The sequence below is a fragment of the Dermacentor silvarum genome, chromosome 6 (assembly GCF_013339745.2).
Source record: "Dermacentor silvarum isolate Dsil-2018 chromosome 6, BIME_Dsil_1.4, whole genome shotgun sequence".
NCBI lineage: Eukaryota > Metazoa > Arthropoda > Arachnida > Ixodida > Ixodidae > Dermacentor > Dermacentor silvarum.
Window position 1 is genome coordinate 80976954 of NC_051159.1, and position 22599 is coordinate 80999552.

Genomic DNA, 22599 nt, shown 5'->3' on the forward strand with positions numbered 1-22599 from the left:
TGAATGTGGAAGGTCGTCCAGTCGTGGGATCGTCACCGACCGACATTCTTCAGTTTTCAAAACACTTGAACCAATCATAGCACTGCGTGCGACTCATACAGTCCTCCCCGTATGCTTGGCTAAGCAACTGAAATGTCTCTGTGAAAGTTTTCCCAAGTTCGTAGTAGAACTTCACACACACACACGCTGTTCTTCCAATTCCTTCATTGTCAGTTTGGCACCAATCTGAAGAACAGCTTGTTCATGTGTTCACTTCAGTGGCTGTAGCTCGCCAACTAACGGTCAGAGTAAAACGTGGCAAATGGCAGTTTGTTGTCTAAACCTGCCGCTACATGTGCTCAGTAGCCGCAGCGTGCTCCCTCTGCCGGTTGGCGCACAATTTCAAAAGTTCGGTTTCTTTTTGAACACACCTCGTATCTGGTATTAAATACCATGAGCATGCCTAAGTCGCAGTTGTATTTCAATAATTTCCCTTCTTGTTACTTTGGGATGTAATAAATTGAGGAGGATAAGGCATGACCATGTCTTGACTCCTTGTATATTCCTGTGGTGTTTGAAAGATCAGCAGCAACCTTAGAACTATGAAAAGTGGCAGGACTTCAAGATGTTCTAGGTTTTATAATGTTTAGTGTTACATTGCACACCTAATGTAAAACATAGCCTGGACACATTTGGACCTGAATGTTATAAAAAGTACCTTCCATTTTTTACGAGAGTTTCACTATAAAGACTATGTAGAAGTTCTTATGAAAACACCTTGCAAGACACATCTAATGTGTACACTCTATTTGAACTTCGCATGTGTGGTACTTTTGGTGCCTGTGGGAGTATGGAAGTTTGAATATCATACCTAAGATTTTAATATTGCTAATTTAAAGGCAAATTTACGGTATTTAATTATGCACAAGAAAATATTCCATTAAGATTCTGTACGAACAAGAAATTGCTAAAATAAAGAAATGTATACTGTCAATATTTTGGTAGGAGGTACATTTCCGGTTGCTTCATGCTGGCAGGAATAGTGTAGGAATATTTTCAGAACATTTGAGACAGCATGACTACAATTGTTTCGATGTTCCCACAAGTCATTAGGCACATATTGTGTGAAATAAAAGGAACAGAATAATTTTAATAATCCCCCCCTAAAGCACAGATAGATGGAACACTGGCATGTACAGCTAGTTGAATCCTAGCAAAGGTTGTGGCTCAGTTTCTTTCTTTTTGTGCTGGCATTACTTGCAGTGAGTCCCAGAAAGCAGCAGAGGCCTGGAAAAGATATCTGCGATATGACGACAGCAAGATTGTAGGTAGGTATAATTTTTAAACACATAGCTGCAATACTATTGAGTGCGGATAGTAGACAGGACATTATGATGAAACTTCAAGGAAGACAGATTTTGTAATTGACTCAATTGTTTTTACAATAATTTATTAATTATGATTTTAGCAAATGGCCGGTAGTTGAATTATTGGTTCTCAAATTACTCACAGTGCAAATTCATCTTCCTGTCATCTGCAGTGCCTCAGCCATTTTGCAAAATTTACTGTCCATGTGAATTACTGTAAAAGTTCCTCATAGACTAACATTACAACTGCACTTGCAAAAAGAAGAAAAAAAAAAAGCAAGGAAAAGTTGGATGCTGTTCTTGACTTGTTTTACAAATGTTCTGATGAAACAAAAAAAGCACAGCTGCTAAAAATTTGCTGTTTAGAAAGTTCTTGAATATTGTCGAGTGTTGAATTCGATTCTCGGGATTTACATGCCAAAACAACAATATGATTGAGGCACGCCATAGCGGGGGACTCTGGAATAATTTTGACTGCCTGGGGTTCTTTAACGTGCACCCAATGCATGATACACAAGTGTTCTTGCATTTTACCCCCATCAAAATGTGGCCTGCATGGCCACGATTTGATCCCGCACCCTCGGGCTTAGCAGCGCAGCGCCTTTCGAGTGTTCCATGTATAAGTGGCTAACACCAGAACTTGAATGGCCGCTGATGACTATGAGGCACCTGATCCATCTGGTTTTGAGCAGTCCCCTCCTTGGCAGTATCCTCCACAGTGATTAATTTTGTGGCAGCTAATTTCCTAAACTATCAAAATAAAATCTGTATGCAGAAACCATGCTACAAAAGTACTTCACTTTAGTTCACGTAACGTTGCATGTGCACCTGGGCCTGTTGTTTGTAAATATTTTTGTTTTCTGTTCCTTTTCTCTTCGTCATTGGCATTTTGCTTTTGCCCTTGTCATTGGCTTGGCCACTACTGCATCACCGTTATTTCTGGGATTGGCCAGTCGGTATGATGTATTGTAAACAAAGGCAGTGTGCTCAGCCATAGTGGTTTAAGCTAGCATATATAGATACCCAAAAACTACTTAATGAACCAACCCTCAACAGCTTAATTTTCACTGTAGAAGAAGTTGAGTGTTGCAAAATTCAAGCACATCAATCATAAAGAGAATTGCCATTGTGCCTTCCCACTTCTCACAGTTCTGAAGCTGCCTGTAACTTACAGTATTGTTTTTTCTCAAGCATCTGTTTCACCAAGTCTCCCAGTCTGGTGGCATTTTGTAGTCTAAGATGACTGGCTGTGTGCGCATGGTGACCCAAACTGAAATTGGGGCACCTGGTTTGCGTTCTGAACTGTTAAATGTCCTTGGTTCTTGCTGTGATGTAATAGAGCACCACGTGGTGCTCTGCTGTGAACACAAGAACTACGTAGTGCATTGATTCACTTTTCCACCGGCCATTGTACCATTAAGTATCATTTCAATTCATTCTTCAGCACTAATCACTGTTTGAACATAGATAGTGTGTCCGTTTTCATATTTGAGCTCCTTGTAAAAGCACTTTGCCTCTTGACCTGGCACCCACTGTAGTTGCTGTAGAACTCTGCTGCTGAACATGTAGTCGTGGGTACAATTCCCAGCTGCGGTGGCCACATTTTGAGGGGGGGAATGCTAAAATGCTTGTCTACTGAGTTTTGCATGCATGTTGATTAAGGCACTCCAGCTGGTCTCCCATAGTTCCCATGTTGCTTTGAGGCATTAATAATCTATCAGTCTCATTGTGACATCAATGAGCTTGTCACTGACCACTGTGCCTATTCTGCCTACAGACTGCTTCGTTGGCCAGCTGAAGAGCACGCTGAAGTGCAGTGTCTGCGGCCACAAATCGGTGACCTTTGACCCTTTCTGGGACCTCTCCCTCCCGATACCCAAGGTGAGAGCCTCCTTTGCACACGAGTTACTTTAGTCAAAAGGTGAGCTTTTGTTACATGTTACCAGCACAAAATCAAACTGTACACTGAGAGAGGACACAACACCACAAATGCCGAAGAAAATTGCAAAAGAAACTAGTTAAGAAAGTGGCAGCAAAGGGGGATGTCCTAGCTTTGTTTTCAGCTCCAGACAAGCTGGCGCTTGTGTTCCCAGTCGTCAATTACATGACTAGGATATCCACGTGTACAAAAAAGTATGCCTCGCACATCTGTACACACAAACCACCTCAGATCTGTGCAGAACTAAGGTGGTTTACTAGATACGACTCGATTGTGTAGCAGATGCTATATAGGTCGGATTAGAAGATGATTAAATGACAGCCCGCGATAACACAGCGTGCATGTAAAAGTAACAGCAGGGCTATGACATCTAGATGACCACTGTCGAAGATGTCAGTGTCGCTTGCTTTTTGGTAACACACGTGTCCTATGTTACTTTAAATCAGAATAGAACGGATTGGCCTTTGAGGCATTTTGCAGTAAAAAAAAATGGGAAATAAGTGTCAAAGTGAAAATTCGGGCGAGTTGGTTGCTGCAGTTTGTATTCATATTGGTAGTGGAAAATTGGAGAGAACACGCATACACGAGGAAACAGTATAGACGAGGGGAGCACTGATATTGAGATCAACTGAGCTTTATTACATTGTGCCAAATACGCATAGCAACCCGAAAAATTGTGCACTAGCGAGGCTGAAAACACCCTTAGCAACCAATGTCAAAATAGTAGTATCGATGTCCGAAACAAATCTACTATACCAAAAAATGGTTGCCACTGCATGCTTGCGGAACGTTTGTTCAAGTGCTGCTACTTTTCTTGTGTCAGTGCCACACTGATGGAGTGCTCACACATTTATTGTGTTTGTTGCTGGGGAACAAGAGCTTCAAAACATCTCTCACATTGCTTAGTCTTAACTAACTTAGTTATATAGTTTCTTTGTGTGCATATTTTCTCTAATATTGCACGGCCAACATGAATACAAGGTATAGGAATAACCGTATTAGCACTACTTCTGTTGGTGTCACAAAAATAAATAGTGTCTTAGAAGATGACTGGGATGTATGCACAATAATAATGCTTTTTGGTGTGGTTCCTGTTCGGTGTAGCCCAGTGTTGAGTAAATGTCAGTTGTAATCCAGTGTTTGTGCTGTCCGTGCCTTCTCTTTGTGTCCCATTTTATTTTGTGCTGGTAACATGTATCGCGAATCCAGCAGCCAATTAACCTGTCTAACAGCATTACTTATAGCCGTGTGTTTAATGGGGAGCAGATGAGTATGATGCGACAACAGGCTGGCAGAAGTTGCTGCCTCATTTTTTTACAGACATGATATTTTCGAATATTAATTTTCTTGTGTTAAATGAAGGTCCTAGACCTCTAACTTCCAGAAAAAAAAATAGTGACAAGCCTCAGAGCGCCGTTCATAATTTAATACAATAGTTTTCCTACAGCCAGTTTTAGTTTTGTTTCCCAGGAGGATACTGTGTCGTGACGTCACGACAGTATGTGGTCACATGAAATCGGGACACCACAACGTTTTGATGCTCGCTCTGGCTCGCTCATTCATCTGTTGTGCTGTTACATTGGCCCTCACAAGTAGTAGCATAGCAGATGACTGAGTGACGTCACGATGCAGTATCCTCCTGGGAAATGAAACCGAAACTGGCTGTAGAAAAACTATTGTATTAAATTATGAATGGCGCTTTGGGGCTTGTCCCTATTTTTTCTTGAACTTAGAGGTCTAGGGCCTTCATTTAACAATCAAAAAAAAAAAAAAGTCAGAAGTATATGTCAATACACCTTTAATTTCTTTGCATGCGAGCTGTGTTTTCATCGAGCGAGACTGACATAAAAAGGACTCTTAATAGGAGTAAAGTCCAACCTTGATATAATGAGCATGAATATCATGAATTATTCAATATAACGAAGTAAATCTAAAGTGGTTTTCTGCAATATTAGCATGTAAAAAATGTATGCTTGTAGCTGTTACCATATAAAACGAAGGTATTTTCATACTGGGTACAACTTCATTACAAGATTTGGCTGTATTTGCAGCGGTGCAAGTACAGTTTGCTCGCAGTGATTCAAACTCGGATTGCTCTAAATTTCAGTCAATCCTTGAAATTTCAGTTGGCCTTCCATATTTTCAGTGCATTTTGAAGCCGCCCGATTTGAGGAAACGTTTCGGACAATTAATTCTTTTTGGCTTTGTTGGCAAAGTAGCGTGGCCAGAAATTACTGATCAAATAAATAAATAAAGTATGTTATATATAATGAGGCTGTTATGTATGTTAATTGGCCTTCTGTATGAGAGTGTTGCATACCTGATTATGCATTCAGTCCTATGATACACTAGATGCACGTGCTAGGGGACTTTCTTCTCTATGCCATAATTGCTCACCATAGTGCCTTATCTGTACAGTCGAACTTCTTTATAATGAAGCTGCGTTTGACGTGAAATACGTTTATTGTATCCAATATTCATTCTCAGAAATTTTATACTTCGTTTATAATTCATTATATATTCAATAATTCACTATAACTGTGTTCATTATCTTGAAGTTTGACTGGATTACCTTATATCTGTCCTTATTAGAACAAACTTAAAATTATGTATGGAACCTTTTTTTTTTCTTATTTCATGTTCAATGAATTCAAACTTCTGATAGTCAAGAAATAATTTATGATACTGCAGAATCAAATTAACTTAGATACTGTGGAAATTAGATAACATTAATGCAGTGCAGAAGTTCCTATAAAAACTTGCTGGCTCTCCCGTAATCGAGAGTAGATGTAAGCATGAAGTGGGCTACCATGTGGCGCCTTTTGCTGCCTGTGGTGCCACTGCCTTCAACCGCGTTTCTTCTTGCAACAGTCCAACGCGCTCAGCGTCTGCCGCCACTTTTTCTTCTTGTCGCATCGAAGTGGTAGGCTCCAAATGTGTGGCCTTAGGTCACCTGTATCTGCCTTTTTGAACGTGGCTATTGGAAATGACAAAACTTCAGCGTACTAGAAGTTACAGCTTGTGTGATATTGTGGAGAAACATTAGGAACAACTCGGAAGCAATATTTTTTGTAACTTGTTTGGAGAGTAACTAGCGTATGTAATGCAGTCCTGTACAAAGAGTTGGGGGCCAGAGACCGCATTTTCTTAAGTTTTGACTGGTTGTCCGGATGGCGCCCGATTGTTCTCGCAACTTGCCGGCATGTTCTCGTTTTGAGTGCCCGGATAACGGCTCTGGCTTTTGGCTCGAGGTCACTTGAAGGTTGCCGACAATGGGAGCTAAAAGCATTTCATGCTTAATACTGATCGCAATCAAATGCAGCACACAAGTGCATGCAACTGACTATTGCAAGAGTTTCATGTTCTGCACCAGGCCTAGTGAAGCGAGTTTAGGAATACCGTAGGGGTGTGTGAACAGTAGTTTTTGAAACCAAATCTAATGTTGCCAGAAGCGATTTGAATATTGAATATTTTTCTAATAGTTTGTAAATAATGTACAGCCTTGTCTCCATAATATCAAACAATTTTCACATCCTGGTACTCACAACCTTATAAGGTTTGTCACACACTGTACATTATAAAGCATGCTTTATTAAAATTAAAGCACGAAGGGAGCATTAGGAACATTCACTGAGCAGCTTGTTCACAAATTCAGGCTCGTTGGAGGATAAGTGTCATGCATTATTATATAAAGTTTAGAAAACAGCCTTATTGGCCAGTTAATATCTGTGTATACCTTCGTGATCGAATTAAGTGTGTCTTGTCAGCGGCGATAACAAAGCTTAAAAAAAGTGCTGTTTTAGTTCTAATGATCACGGCAGATGGTGTCAATATTGTATAAAATATGTTGCAGTGAAACATTTACATATTTATTCTGATGAGAGGACACAGGTCCCGCATCAAAAAATGGTATGAAACAATTGCCACTGCTGAATAGTGTGTCTAATAAACATTTAGTTGCGAGTGATTGTGTTCAGCCTGAAAAATCTCGTCTGAGTGATAAAGCGTGCTGTCCACTGTTACATACACTGTGAATGGGACGAAAGTTATGACATCTTTGCTTCAATTTCAAGTTTGATCGTGTACAGTCAAGAACGTAAAGTATAGAAAACTATTAAAAGACTATTTGGATTTTTTAATAATGGCTATTTCATTCAAAGACCAAAATCGAATAGTGACTATTCAATTCGAAGACCGGGTCGGCTCAGTATTCTCTTCATGATCCGAAAATTTTGGAATATTCACACACCCTTAGAATACAGCGCAGGAACAGCTGCAGCCCTGCTAACACGACTTCTATCCTTGTTCCAATTGAGCCCTACCCTTTTCAAACTGGTTCACTGGCTCTATTGTCACTTTGACTTTGCTATTGCCAGAGTTTATCACTTTGTGTGGCCGTTGACAAGAACAGAATAGATGGAGTAATGAGGATGATCATTATGTACCGACATCACTTTCTTTGTTGTGCCATTTGGTGTTCTTTTGTTCTCTGTTCATGCATATACTGACTCTTCATGGGCCTTTACAATTATGCAGAGCTCGGACCCTGTCACAATCCAGCAGTGCCTGAGCCTTTTCACCAAAGAAGAAGTGCTCGACGGTGACGAGAAGCCTGTAAGCTTAAGCTTTTCTTTTTTTGCACATTTGGCTTGTGTACATTTGTGGCTTGCACGCCTCATCTCACCTAACTGAGATTACAAACATCAGGCTAGAATTGTAATTAAGGTGCCAACGTGCAGCCTGGTGACATCATTCCGGCCGTCCTTTGTTCCCCGGACCATCCAAACTTTCAATATACGTGTCCCAGGCAGGGTACCGAACTGGAACTGAACAGGGACGTACAATTTTTTTCACTCTGGTGTGAAAGCAAAGGGGAAAAAAAATAATGGTTTTCGGTTCAGGTTGGCTACCTTTTCTTGAGTTTTTCATCCATGCATTGCCTGCACTTGTGACTCAACTATGCTACCTCATTTGTATATACATACCAGCTTTCCGTGATTTTAAATGTAGCAGCTTTCAGCATATTGCACCCAGGGACAGACTAGGTGTTTTGTTAACGCGACAATATTTGCATCACATCTGACGCGCAGACTCGCCAGACTGTGATGCATGCAAAGCACCTGAGACAGTGAAGCATGTATACTTGTTGGTTGTTCCCAGTGTACCTGTGAATGGCAGGCATTGATTTCTTTGTTAGCACAAATTAACAGCAGGCCATTCAGATAGTGTTACCATGCCGTCAACTGGACATATCAATTAAGTGAGCCATCAAGGCTCTCAAAATATTGAGTTCACAAAGGCATAGATTTAAGGCGGTGAACGGTCCCTACGAGCACAAGGGTGTATATAATTGCATGCTACTGCCCTTCCTCATCATTACTCCTCAGCACCCTATTCTCACGCGCAAGCGTAGATGCCCCGTCTGTGAAATTGGCGAGATTATGTTTGTTGCTGCAAGGGAAGCGAGCACTGGAGGTGGAGAAGAGAATCGGCGCGTTTGCGCTTCGACGCCACGGTGCTCACTGTGCATGTTCGTGGTGTCCATATGCTTGTGCTTAACCTGCGTTCACGAAGTGAAACGTCACCGCGACTTTTTTAGAATGCAACTCTTGGGTGAGCATTGGTGTCAGCCTTCCTCGGCGTAACCGAGTGAATGAGCACAGCGAAGGATGAAAGAGTGAACGCAGAGCGCAGTAGTGGATGAAAGACAGTGATAACGAAGAGAGTGTGAAGAGGAAAAGTGGGGAGGAGGGTATGGTGAAAGCGTGCGAAGAAAAGCGTAGTGCCCCGCAAGACGGACTTTGCGCTGACAATGGCTACAAGATGGCGCCAGAGTAACGTGCGGCGTCTGTTCACCGATGACGATAACGATAAGGCATGCGGCGAGCGAGTCCGCAACTGCATGAGCGGAGGTTTGTCTGCGGAGGCTGCTGTCAATTGCGCCCATGCGTCACCCTCTCGTGATCTCTCAATTAGCGAGGCAGTCGCGCCACACTTTGCTCCGTTTGTAACGTGCCGCACGAGACGGATTTGTCCGTGCCAGCCGATATATCGCGAAATGAAAACACGTACGCAGATGCACTCAAATTTCGCGTTGGGGAGTATTGTAATCGTTGGGGAATTTTTTTCCTTTTCCATTTCCTTGTGAGCAGAGTAAGCATGCTGGAGGACTCTCTGCATTTCCTCATTATACTTTCCTCTCTCTCTCCCTCAATAATGCTTCGATTCACATAGATTACAGCATTGGTGTTCAATCTACATAATCGTTTTGTAGCTACATGCGGCCTGTAAAACAGGCGTCATCGTTCAGTTCAGCTTAGCTGCAGCGTCATGTTTTTGTACAAAATAAATGTGTGCCGTTTTTCTGTAATTATTCTTCGGTTATGCACACGAACTTGAATCAGTTTGAACCATTAATTTTCCACTCTGGAGTTGAACCGAAACTGAGCTGTTTCAGTAAACCAAAGTGAAAACTAGAACAAAAAAGTTTGGGCTCGTCACTCTGGTCCCAGGTTTAACAATGCCACTAGCAGGAACAGGACCATCTTGGTTAGGACAAGTTAGATGTGTGGGAAAGCCTGCTTACAGAAATTTGAGTATTGTCCATTGAACATAAATTGGTGCAGTATTAATTTGATAGACCTGGTACTTGTGGCCATACCCATTAAGATTATGGATATGGAAGAGTATATTAAATATTGCTAAACGGCTAGTCGGCCTGATCTATGAGTATTTAGTTAAACACAAATGACAGAAAATAGGCTTCATGTGTAGCACTATGCTTTCTGGCTTGCTGTTACTTAAAAGTTACACATGGTTCCTGTTCTAAATGCTCTTGTTTTTCCTTTTCAGACTTGCTCTCACTGCAAGACCCGTCAGAAATGCACGAAAAGCTTTACCATCCACCGGTGTCCAAAAATTCTTGTGCTTCGTATCCTTTTTATCTCATGCATTTGAAAAATATTTTTCTGTGCATATTGACAGTGATATAATTTCTGCAAGCGCTTCTGGCAAACTAGCTGGCAGCAAGTGGGGTAGTTGTCATGTGCTGAAAATTTCATTAACTTTTTTTAAATCTAACATTTGCGGGGTTTAGTGAGACACATAAGCAGCCTGTTGCTGGAGAGACACCTCTTCATAAAGGTGCCCAAAACACTCTGCAGCACCTTAGCGTTGTTATATGTTTTATGAAAACTGTGTGAACAGCATTAGTGAAATATCTGTCCTCAGTTAAAATACAGACTTCAAAAGTATTTAGTTTTTGAATGTAATGGCTCAAAATGGAGCGCAAGTGCTATACATTGGAAGAGCTTTTTATCCTTGACTTGTGTTGATGCCAGATCTGAAGCGATTCTCTCCCAGTGAAAGGTTTCGGGCGAAGCTGAACACTCGTATCGAGTTCCCACTGACGAACCTTGATCTCTGCCCATATATGTCTAACAGTGAGTGCTTTTCTTTCTCTTGCTTTAGCAACCAAAGCTTTGTGCCTACACCTTATCTCTCATTGTCTTGGAGGCATTAGAGCCTACGTGGCTCACATTAGCAGCATGAGGACAGAAATAGTCCTGCAATTGCTGATGACAGGCTTACCTAAGATAAACAATACATTCACGGTCGTCAGTCAGTGATTTCATGCCTTGTGACATGGTCTAGCCTTGCAAACAGGACGCAAACTTTGTTTCTAATACCGTCATCTATCTGCTCCTGCAGCTGAAGTTACAGGTTTGATGGTATAATTCTCTGACGCATCAGAAATGCCGTAAAATATTGTATGTACTTTATGTAAGAGCCGCACTTTTTTTTCTCAATCTTGACGAGGAACGGCCCTTATACAGGGCGGGCCATTGCGGTCTAATTTTTCTTGCTGTGTGTAATACCCTTGATTTATTTTATAACGCATATATTTGTTCACGCAAGCACACCACACGGGTGCTGCCCGTCTGAAGTCCTCACTACTGTCACTGTCACCGCTGCTCAGGTTTGGTTTGGTAGCAAACTCATGGATACAGTCGTCCTTCGTGTGCCCTCCAGGGCATCAGATATGACTGGAATGTCGAAAGTTTTCCACGATGATGTCCGAAGACCGCACACGCCTTGCGTTTAGAATCCAAGAGCATGTACACAAGCTGCAATGCTCTCTTCAGTCTTCGAATTCTTGATTAAAAAAAAATATATATATATATAGAATTTTGGGCTGCCAAGGTGGGGGTGGGGCTATTAGTCGAATATATACGGTGTGTGGTACATATGCACACTGCTAGACTAGTTCATCCTTCTTCAAGCAGACTGAAAATTGTGGTAACTCTCACCAGAGCTGCACAGGTAACGCTGGCAAATTGGTGACGCTGGCTCATTGGTGTGAAAAACATTTTGCTGATCTAGTGCTGAGCAGTGAATAAACACAAGAGTTGCAATAATTTGAAAACATGTTCATCTGGGTGCAAATCTATCTTTCTCACTGCGCCCCTCCTTAAAGTGTCATTGTTAAGTCAAGCTAAAGTGATAAGTTATCCAAGATGCCCAAAGCACCACCTTTACTAAGAACAGTTTTTGTAAGTGAGGAAATGGCATTAAGCTAACGAGTAGGTTTGTGCCAGCACTGTGAAAATAGAGTACCAGCTTCCAAGATGTAACATGTCACATTTATAATTGGCTAATTGTTCTCAACCACTGATAGTTAGAGAAAAAAAGTCATGCTGCAACTTTCCTATAAAAGAGCTCATTGCTACCTCATCACACTATTCAAGGGAGAATGGCACCCTCTCTGTGCCGGCCTCTGACTCAATGTGGGCAGTGGTGCCCTGCAGAGCATGTATTCTGAGACTGCTGGCACAGCCTACGCAAGAATCTCTGTTCTTGACAGGCAGCTTGAACTGTGGAATTATGCGTCCTCTTTAATTCTCTTGAATTGTGTGAAGAAATGTTGCGACCTCTTCTTCCTGCAGTTAAGTCATCTCACCGTAAAACTAATGTTTGCAATGTTTTTTGAAGTGTGATCTAACAGTCTAAGAGGATCATGTTTTCAATTCCTTATTTTACTTCAGACTTGACCTAGCCTGTTACATGCCAACTGGCAAAAGCATTATCCCCTTTTTCTGACCTAGAAATTTCAATTACAAAGCATGGCAAACTGTGTCACAAGTTAGAAACAACTAACACTATTGTGCGCATTTGAAAGGCTCTCTACTTACATGAGTACACTTCAAGGTTATTTTATTATCTGCTTTCTTGGTGAGGTACGTGCTGGAGCTCTCATGTCATGCTGTCATGTGCCTCTCATAAAGCGACATTTTTTTGATGGCATCAGAGTGTAGTTGCCTCATGATAGCATCTTGAGATAGCAAGAAAATCTCCGAGACATCCTTCTGTGCTACAGTATATCTGCAGAGATTTCATCACACAACTGTTTACCTGTTCAATCTGGTGTGACAGGGCGCATTTGTGCAGCAGTATATTTTGGTTCTATATAGTGGGCAGTGTTTCACTGGGTTGCAGTGTATTACAGTCGATCATACATTTCACGCATACATTAGATCTCACATGATGTTTTATGGGCTGTTTGGCTTGCAGTAATAAGTAATGTTTAAGTTAATTTCCAGCAAATCTTCGCTAAATTAATTTAAAGCACCTTAAAAGTATTGAGTAGGGGCATAAAATGACATCTGGATGACATGTGTACAGCACGCTATAATAAGTGTCTTTGTGTTATCAAAAATGTAAAAAAAAATGCAATATAAGAATGCAGCCCGTAAGGATAGAAATACTACACCGGTCATGAACGAGAAGAAAGGGAACCGAGAGGCCCGATTTTTATTAATCATATCATAAGAAGCCAACAAACAATGACAACAAGAACAACATATGGGAAATTACTTGTACTTACTAATTGAATTAAAGAGATGATAAATTAATGGAAATGAAAACGGATGAAAAAACGACTGTCCGCAGGTGGGGAACGAACCCACGTCTTCGCATTACGCGTGCGATGCTCTGACCATTGAGCTACCGCGGAGCCGTTTTCCCATCCGCTTTCTGGGGTATTTATGTTTTACAACTAAACTAACCCTGGGAGTGTTAGCCAGCGCCACCACTCACAAACGCTCATTGGCTCCTGCCTAGAGCAGCTCTCTTGTTCAACCACTATTGCCTCTCTATCTTCCTATGAGAGATCACGTGCTCGTGACGCCTGCGACAGAAAGGATGTTCCACATCTGCCCCTAGGTTTGTGAGTGGTGATGCTGGCTAACACTCCCAGGGTTAGTTTAGTTGTAAAACATAAATACCCTAGAAAGCGGATGCGAAAACGGCTCCACGGTAGCTGAATTGTGAGACCATCGCACGCGTAATGCAAAGAAGTGGGTTCGTTCCCCACCTGCGGACAGTCGTTTTTCATCCGCTTTTAATTTCCATTAATTTATCATTTCTTTAATTCAATTAGTAAGTACAAGTAATTTCCCCTATGTTGTTCTTGGTGTCATTGTTTGTTGGCTTCTTATGACACCGGTCATGGTGATTTACAAGGGTTAAAATAAACACGGCGTCATAAATTTAATTTCCTATTGCAGCGGCCATGTTGTGACCGGGGTGGAATGCAAGAATGCCCGTGTTCTGGGCTTCGGGTGCACGTTAATAAATACCAGGTTGTCAAAATTGAGACACAGCCTACCTACTACGACACCTCGCATAGCTTGTTTGTATTTAGCATAGATTCTATAATTTAGCATGATAGTTAGAATATAATTATGGGAATACTATTATACTCGTGTTGATCCCCTACGAAGTTAGACGTTATTACCACTTTGTTGCATCTTTTAGATAGAAGTGCTAGAAATGTTCGACACATACACATTTCCCTTCCCTACAGTCAAATGAGGATGGCTTGTGTATTGGTTTTAATTTATAAGACAAGTGATGCCAATTGGTCACGTTTTGGTTATAATAAAGGTTAAGGATTGAGCTTTGTTTAAAGGGTTATCTTTCTCCAGTTGAATATAACGTAGCTAGTGACTTCGTGCTTCATTTCAAGACTGTAGTGCAGTTTCACACACTGTACCTCATAAGAAAGGCCTTGAAGGCCTTAGTTCCTCTTTTGCGTGCATCATGAATGCTCATTTTGCTGTGCATCTGGGTTTCTTGCAGGTCATTATGTGATGTACAACCTGTACGCGGTGTCTAATCACAGTGGCTCAACCTACTCTGGCCACTACACAGCTACCTGCTTGCACCCCAAGTCTGGCGAATGGCACGAATGCAACGACACAAAGTAAGTGACCCTTTTCCGCGCTTCTCATTTTTCTCATGTTTTCATCCATGACATCTCAGATTTGTGGACAGCACAGTCTCATTCTTGTTACACTTGAAATTAAATATCAGTCACACTGTCTTGCCCTTTTTGCCACATGTTCACTTCAGCTGAAAAACTCTTGGTGCATCCTAACATGGGGATAAAAGAGTTTCATGCTCTCTAGAAAAAAAAATTGCCAATTTTTTTTTCATATTTTTCAATATTATCTTTCATTTTTGAAATTAAATGTTAAAAAAAATTAGCTGCCTGTAATTAACAATGGTGGAATGAGGGAAGCCTCAACCTGGAGCCAACATTACGATTCTTGGCTGGAGCATTGGCTCCAGCCTAGAGCAGCTCTCTTGTTCAACCACTATTGCCTCTCCATCTTCCTATGAACCTCTTCCTTGTTTGTTTGTTAGCTGTTTGAGTCATGTGGCAGCCCTTGACATTCAACTTTAGATGAGTGCTATCACAGCCTTGCACCTTTACTAACATTCAACACACCTTGAACAATTAAATTTCTTCTCTTACAACTACATATGATAGTTATTGTTTCATGTGTTTATGGGAACTCACTTGTTTCACATGTTGGATCACACACTTCACATGCTGATCATAGATGGCAGCACCATACTATGCCAGAATGATTCGGAAGGAAGCGTTGGCTGGACGCAGTTGCTTTGTGTCAGCCTGTCGGCAAGGCATTGCGCATGGATGCATCGTGTGCATCAAGCATACTCAAAGGAAAGTTGTGGCTGTAACTTGCTGCACTATTAGTGAAACTGGATTGCACTTTTGCCTCTTAAGTAAAAGCCGCAGCTATTATTAAGCAAGAAATATGGTAAAAACGTTTCCTGCTGACAAAACACAACCAGTCTATGTGTAGGCTACATGAATGCGAGATTCTGTAGTTGCAGTATTTCTTCAGTAATTGCATATCGACTGCTTTGTGAGATTAAACATTCTTAGGGCACAAGCTACAAAAGCACAAGAAAAAGGCATCTGACTGAGGTGTTTAAATGCTCATAGGCAAACCAGCTGGAACTTTGGAATGAAGCATCAGAACCTGTAAATAAAATCCCGAAAATGATAGATCAAGAGTGTAGCTATAACACCGTATAGAAAAATTTCATAGCAAAAGGAGTCTTAAAAAATGCTCTTCTTGAAATTGTTTCAAGAAAGGAAAAAAAAAAGTTTGGACAATATGGTCCCTTCAGTGGTGAAAACATTTTTTGCTGTTCCATGCAGGGTCTCTGAAGTGAGTGCTTCACGCGTTGTTTCGTCGGAAGCGTATGTGCTGTTCTATGAGGCAGCCACACAGTCATCGCGTCTCTGAGGACACGCCCCCGCAGTGCCTTCTGCCTTCCCGGACAGGTGGCCCACGTGGCGAACGGGCCACCGGGCACGACCGGGCCACTGGCAGACGCACTGCTCCCTCTGGCAGCCCACTGCTGAGGAGGAGGATGATAACACAGACATCGCCCGTCCCACGTCGACGCAGTCAACACCTGCAGCCACTCCACACCGCAGCCGTCAGCGGTCGTGATGAGCTGCCACCCATGCCGCAGTTCATCTGGACAGGTCACACAGAAATAACGGGCTCACATTCGCTTAGCACCGAGTGCAGAAAGGCCCACTTCACATCCTGTGCTGACGGCATTGATTCCTCTGCACACCAGCCAGGAGGGACGGCAGCACTATCCAACGCTTGTGACGCGCACTGTCAGCTACCCTGTTCTCTTGGGAAATGTTGGCCTGCTACGGACACGTATGTGCAGCTGCACAAGTGGGACTCGTGAGTGAATGTCAACTGCCCACCCTTCTGCTGAACTCGCGTCCTCTTGTGACACAGTGGAGCTGTGTGCTCGAATATATGTTGCTTTCGTGTTTTCGGTTACCGAGATGTTTCAGTTGAACACTTGTGGAGCTCTCTTGAGCTGGCTCTTCACCCTGATGCATTGGCGGGCTGATTTGCTGTGAAGAAAACAAGGAATTGAATGTGGCTGAAAGAGGTCGTACAGGGCAAACACTCAAGATGAGTGCATTGTGGTGGCCTGCATAGATGAACCTATTTATCGCAGTGTACGATAGGCATCACGGGTCAGCTCCAGCTATACAGTAGTGTTCCAACCTATTTTAATGTGCCCCACCGTACAGTTAATGGAGCCGTGCAAACTGCATGCCTCAGGTTACAATAGTAAAACAAGGGAAACAAAAGCAGCTTCATTCGTTTTACTTCCTTGAATGGCATACCTTGAACTCTTCTGTAGGTGATTTCCTGTGCTAGAAAAAAGTGATTGCATAGTCCTTGCCTTGAAGTAGCTTGGCATCAAAATTTTCTATATAGTTTACATGACTGCATCATGAGTAGCAAGTTGATGTCTGTAAAGTGATAGCACTTTGGCTGCAGAGAATGGAATATTCTGCCAGTGCTTGAAAATGGGGGCTCAAAACGTTTCTGCAACATTTGCCGGAAATCACAAATTCGGCCTTCTTTCTTGGCAGTCACACACACGTCAAAATTATACTACTGGTGAAATGGAAGCTCTGAACGATCATGCCTCTGCTGATGTCACTGGCCCCTGTAACAATGTTTTGTGCTATGAGCCACGCTACTCGCAACTGAAAATTTTGATCAAACAGCCAGCACCCGTTTGTTCCTTGCAACATTTTTTTCTTTTCTTTTTTCTGGGTAGTTTGGCAGTTCTGGGTACACCTACAGCTTTGTGCTTTTTCTATCTGTGGACATGGAGTCAAGACTGCAATCAAGCCAGTGAAAATGTGGTGCTTGTGGATGGTCTAACGAACAAATCTTGCTTGCATGCCAAATTCATTTTTTTTTTGTACCTTGCACCATTTCCACATTGGAATTTGTCATTTTTTCAGGTAATTTGTGTATGTATGTGTGCACATGTCGGGCTTTAGTTTGTGCATTGATGAGTTCACCGTAGCTGCTGTGAAGTTACCAGACACAATTTTTCCTGTCAAGCTTGTTGACCTAGTGCAGATGCATCGTCCCATGTGCGCATGTTAGAGCATTTATTACGCCATTCTTTGTGAGAAAATCACTGAACATTGAGAAAAAGGCGTGCTACAATTAAATGGTGCCTCCCTTCTGAATTATCCAGCACCAACGTCGTAGTATAGTTCAATTTCTCTTGTTTTCAAGCAATGTGCCGAGTGAATACAAAGCTTGAAACTGTAATACTTGGTGGTGCAAAGCATTCTTGAAGAAAGCTACTGTGATATGGGTGCGTGTGCCCAGGATTGCACTGTAGGCATCGTCGTGCAAAGACAGCATCATTGCGGCCGCATTGTGAAAGGACAGCAGGTCAGTGTGTTTGGGCAGCCGAATTTTGTATGCGTCTGGGGTGCTATTCTCGGTAACATGAACAAAGAACATGAGAGCAACAAGGGTGACCCAGGTTATCTCGCATTATACATGAAGTGCTGCTATCTGCACACATGTATGTGGCTTCGCTGAGTGTGAAAATGCCGAGGGCTTTTCCCCTTGGCATTAATAGTTGCGCTCTTGCGCACTTCTTATTTTCAATCCCCTAGCTAAAGCAAAGGAACTCTTACAGTTCGATGGCATTGCAGAGTGAAAGAGAAACTGCAGATGTAATTGACTGCTTATTGAAATGCTATATATATATATAAATATATATATATAACCACACGTTTGTATATAAGCATGTTTATTCTCAAAGTATGTCCTATTTAAGAAAAAAAGCTGAAGTTCTCAGCGCATTGTGTCAAGAGAGAGCACTCCCTCTTGCGCTTGTTTTTGTTGAAATGCTGTTCTTCGTGTTTTTGAGTGAAGGATGTGTTGGTGTCGGCCAACTTGACACTCTGCTGGTAAATTCTCGAGCACGGCCTGCTATAGCAGCTTTAATTAATATGCACAGGAAGTGCAGGCTTTTGTTGTTTCGAGCGGAGTTCTAGCTTGGCATCTGCCAACCCCTTGCTATTTAGGGGCGCCAGTGTTGTTTTTAAGCGTGTTGCGAGTGAAGAGATTTGCGTTTTATTTTTCTTTAGAGGGTGCGTCCTTTAGATCTTAGAACTTTATCACCTTATAATTTTTTCATACTTGGTTGCTTTAAAGCAGGTTTTTTTTTTTTCTCTCTGTTTGTGATGGCATTTTTTTTCTTCCCTGATGCCTTAGCGTATTGAGCGAAAACGTCTGGCTTCATGAGTGCTTGCTTGCCATTATGTGAACGATCGTGTTGTGGAAGAAAAAGTGCAGTTCTGCAAGTTATGAGATGCACACTTCCATGAGCTTCAATTTCATGGATTTTGACTATGAATATATTAAAAAAAAATTATTCTTTGCTGAATCGTATGGCAGAGAGTGCTGTTTTCACTTCTCCACTCAGTCTTCGTCATTGTAGCTACAGTGATGTGGCATAATTTATTTTCAGGCAGGCACTTGCATTCATGACCAGATACTAGACTCCAATGTTGATTGCAGATGCCTTTGGATTCTCTGCACTGCAATGCACAACTTTATTGAAATGCCAAAAATTGAAGAGTTGGCATTTTCTAGCTAGTTATATACAGTCAGTACCTGTCCTGCATTAGTGAAGGCAAGCACTCTTTGATATGCCAGATTTGTAAAAGTCTGTTGTAAATACACCACAGAAACCGTAAATGCAACCTGCCAGATCTACTTGAAAAGACTATCTAAAATGCACTGTTTGCATTTTTTGAGAGAAATACATACTAGAGGTTATACTGTTGGCAGTAAGTATAAGTAAGGTCTCACCTTTAGTGAGACCTGTTGTTCTAATCACTCAGACCAAGCACTGCTGAATTATTGCTCTGTACTGTTGCATTGAAAAGAGAGAGAAGCAAAAAAAAGTGAATGTGCTGTGAATATGGTCAGGGAGGTACAGATTGTGAGCTCTTCAGAAGATGTTCATCACCTGTGCATCAGAGGGCTACGTGGAGTGTTGGTTGGTTTACAAGTCCCAAGCAGATTGTTTAATAGCCCATAAGTATGGACCCTTGGCCTGTTCTAAGCAAATTCAAAACAAATACCCATTAATATAGACGATTTTCCCTATGCATAATTCATTTATTTAGAACTCGTGCAGAAATACATTCTCTTGTTAGCTTCACCCAATTCGTACTACATTGATATGTGTGCAAGGGTGAGTTGCTTTGCACAGAAAGCGCATATTGAAATTCATACATGGATTCACTTATAGAAATTTTTGAAATTCTTTTAATGATTGCTTGCTTGGTTTACAGGCCAAAGGTGTAGCAGACATGCCATAGTCGGCTCTCTCTTTGTTTCCTGGAGTCAAGCGCTTCTGTAGCTCTGTGTAAAATGTGAAAGCCACAAATCACTTCTGTTTGTCATACAGAACTCACCTTCTTAGTGGAGTGCATGCAAATGCACGCTGCATATAGAAGCAACACTCATGTGAAGCACGTGCATGTTTGAAGTTTAAAGCATCCTTTGTGAAATAAACAGTGTTAGGCTTTTGGCCTCCTGTGTGGTTGTCTATTTATGAGTAAAGGCTTAATTTTTTTTGTATGAGTAGTCCTTCACACATCTATGCAAATCTGAGCAACTCTTGCATCAAAGACAGCAAAGCTGTACCAGGGATTCGTGCACATTTCATATGTCCCAGCGTTCCGGTTTGCAAGTGCCCAAAATATACCCGAGACTTTGCAAACACTTTACTGTATCTGGTGGAACTCCTTCATTATACCCGAGTCTTTTCAAATGCTTCGCTAGATCCGAGCTCGCGGTACTTCTATGCTGTCCTCTGTGTCCATTGCATGTCCCTGTATGCTGTACCAGCTCCACAGATTTCGGCGACAGGCTGCGCATTCCGAGTGCCCGATCACAAGACCACTTCGGGGCTGCAATGCTGGCTGTTCTTAGCGATAGTTCATCACTGACACTTGAGTCCAGCTGTGCATTCTCACCCGACATCCAGGTCATACGGCTGCTTCAGGGCTCTGACGCAGAGTGTATTGCTGGCCGTTCTCTGGCTGACATTCGAGACCACCCACAACATTTCACCATTTGCTCACATTTATAAATAGCCTTTTCTGACATTTTTATTTTTTAATCAAACCTTGGACGTGGCATTGGGTGCAGGTTAAAGAAGGCCAGGTGGTAAAAATTAATACGGAGTCACTCATTACTGAGTGCCTCACAATCATATCGTGGTTTGGCACGTAAAACCACAGAATTTAATTTCAACTGTTTTTTAGCATTTTCCTTGTGCCAGACCGTGGTGTGTTTCCCAACACTTAATTTCTAAAAGCAGTCGCTAAAAATGCAGTGGTAACGGAGGGCTGTGGCTTGAGCACCTTCATGCTTGGCCTGTTTGCAAGTTACATTGCTGTGACATAGCGATCGGAGCAATGCACCTTGCACCCTATCAGACACGGGCCTCTCAGATCCCTGACAAGGACTGTAGCTCCTCATGGGAAATCTCAGAAGTAATGTCACAGCTAGCAATCCAACCTGTGGGAAGCTTCATAGTAGGATACTTATATAATATGCAACGGCTTTAGGTTTGATTCCTGGCTGAGGTGACATTATTTTTCAGTGTGTGGCTGATATTGTGCTTGTAGCCACATTCCACATTTAAATGTGTGACAAGACAGTGACAAAAATTGCAGTAAAGGAAACTTTGCAGTCGCTGTCATGAAAAGAATTGAAGGTTAACTGACAGCAAAAAGACGGCCCAAATGTGAAGCAATCGCAGCAATATCTCCAACAACGCAACAGAACGGCAACTTGCAAGTCTTCCTTTTCTCTACTGCCTCCAAAGGCACTACTGAAACAGCCTGTTGGATTGCTATTGTCTTCATCTTACTCTTTAGGTGTTTCATCAATGAGGTCGTCATCTTGTTGTTCTTTTTTTTTTTTTATTGCGATAAAGACTTGCCGTTAAGGCATAATTCTTGATATGTATGTGTATTATATGTGTGCTGTGAGGCCTGTGTTGTGTATAAATTGAAGCAGTGTTTTGTGGAATTTGTTATCGTGTATCCAGCGGTCATAGCTGGTTGTCACACTGTGGCGGAGGCCGGCTTGTAGTAGGAGACGCGAGCGTTCCGATTGTAAACCAGTACATGTCCATATTAGATGGTATGCATCTGCTTCCATCACAGGGACGGAGCAGTACGGACACGCAGCACCCACTGGTAAATGCGACCAGTTCCACCTTGAGATCACAGCCAGTGTAAGGGCCACCCCGGCCCGAAGCCTCCTAAGCACAACTTCCTCCGCCCTAGTAAGGTGAAGGGGGAGGGAGCAGACACATGGGGGGATAAGAGTGCGTGTGTCCTGCCGGAGAAAATTTTTACGGGCGCGGAGCGAGTTAAGGGGTTGAGGTGGGAGGGGAATAGACGGAAGGTCTGGATTAGGAGGGCAATGTGCCTGCTGGTCAGCAGCAGGCACATTGTAGGTCTTGTTCCTTTTTGTTGTCTAGGGCCGGTATATTGTAGCGATACCTTTCGAATGCTAATGCGTTTTTGCGCTTGGTCAGTGGTCAGAGCGACGGTCCGCTCACGTTATCAACGGGATCAGCCGGCTGTGAGCGGTGGATGATAAGACTAGTATAGAATAAGGCATAAGGCATCGTTACAAAATACCGGCCCAGGAATCTTTCATGTGACCTAATTGATGTACAATCAGTTATTCCTTTTTTATACAAAGAGTCACTTGGTTGTAACAAGTGGTAGACATGCTTGATGAGTTACTTCCACCAGTTTGGTTGTATGACAGGCCATATTTGTGGCACAAGTTATTGCAGTGGCATGGTCCAGCACTTATGATATTGCTATTCTAAGTGTCAGGACTCTATTTGGCTCCTATAATTCACTATAACCGTTCTTTTTTTTTAATTTAAACATATATGTCGTTACAATCCACATTATGTAGAACAAACATAGCTCCAGTGTATGAAAACAACTCACTGCTATCTCTTTTAAACTCTGGGGACCGTAATCACGACGTGAAAATAAAGCTAAAGGCAATAATTGCGAGAGAAAGGGTT

At 42.2% G+C, this 22599-nt stretch overlaps 1 protein-coding gene across 3 annotated transcripts in view; it reads left to right on the forward strand.

Moving 5' to 3' along the window:
• LOC119455665 (ubiquitin carboxyl-terminal hydrolase 2) overlaps positions 1–20066 on the forward strand; it is a 239593-nt gene extending 219527 nt beyond the window's left edge. For all 3 annotated transcript variants that reach the window (XM_037717081.2, XM_037717082.2, XM_037717085.2), the window contains 7 exons: positions 1243–1307; positions 3124–3227; positions 7822–7899; positions 10138–10216; positions 10626–10727; positions 14425–14548; positions 15821–20066. In XM_037717081.2, coding sequence (XP_037573009.1) covers positions 1243–1307; positions 3124–3227; positions 7822–7899; positions 10138–10216; positions 10626–10727; positions 14425–14548; positions 15821–15908 — 640 coding nt within the window. In that variant the 3' untranslated portion in view covers positions 15909–20066. The remainder of the gene's footprint in view (positions 1–1242; positions 1308–3123; positions 3228–7821; positions 7900–10137; positions 10217–10625; positions 10728–14424; positions 14549–15820) is intronic.
• The last annotated feature ends 2533 nt before the right edge of the window (positions 20067–22599 follow it).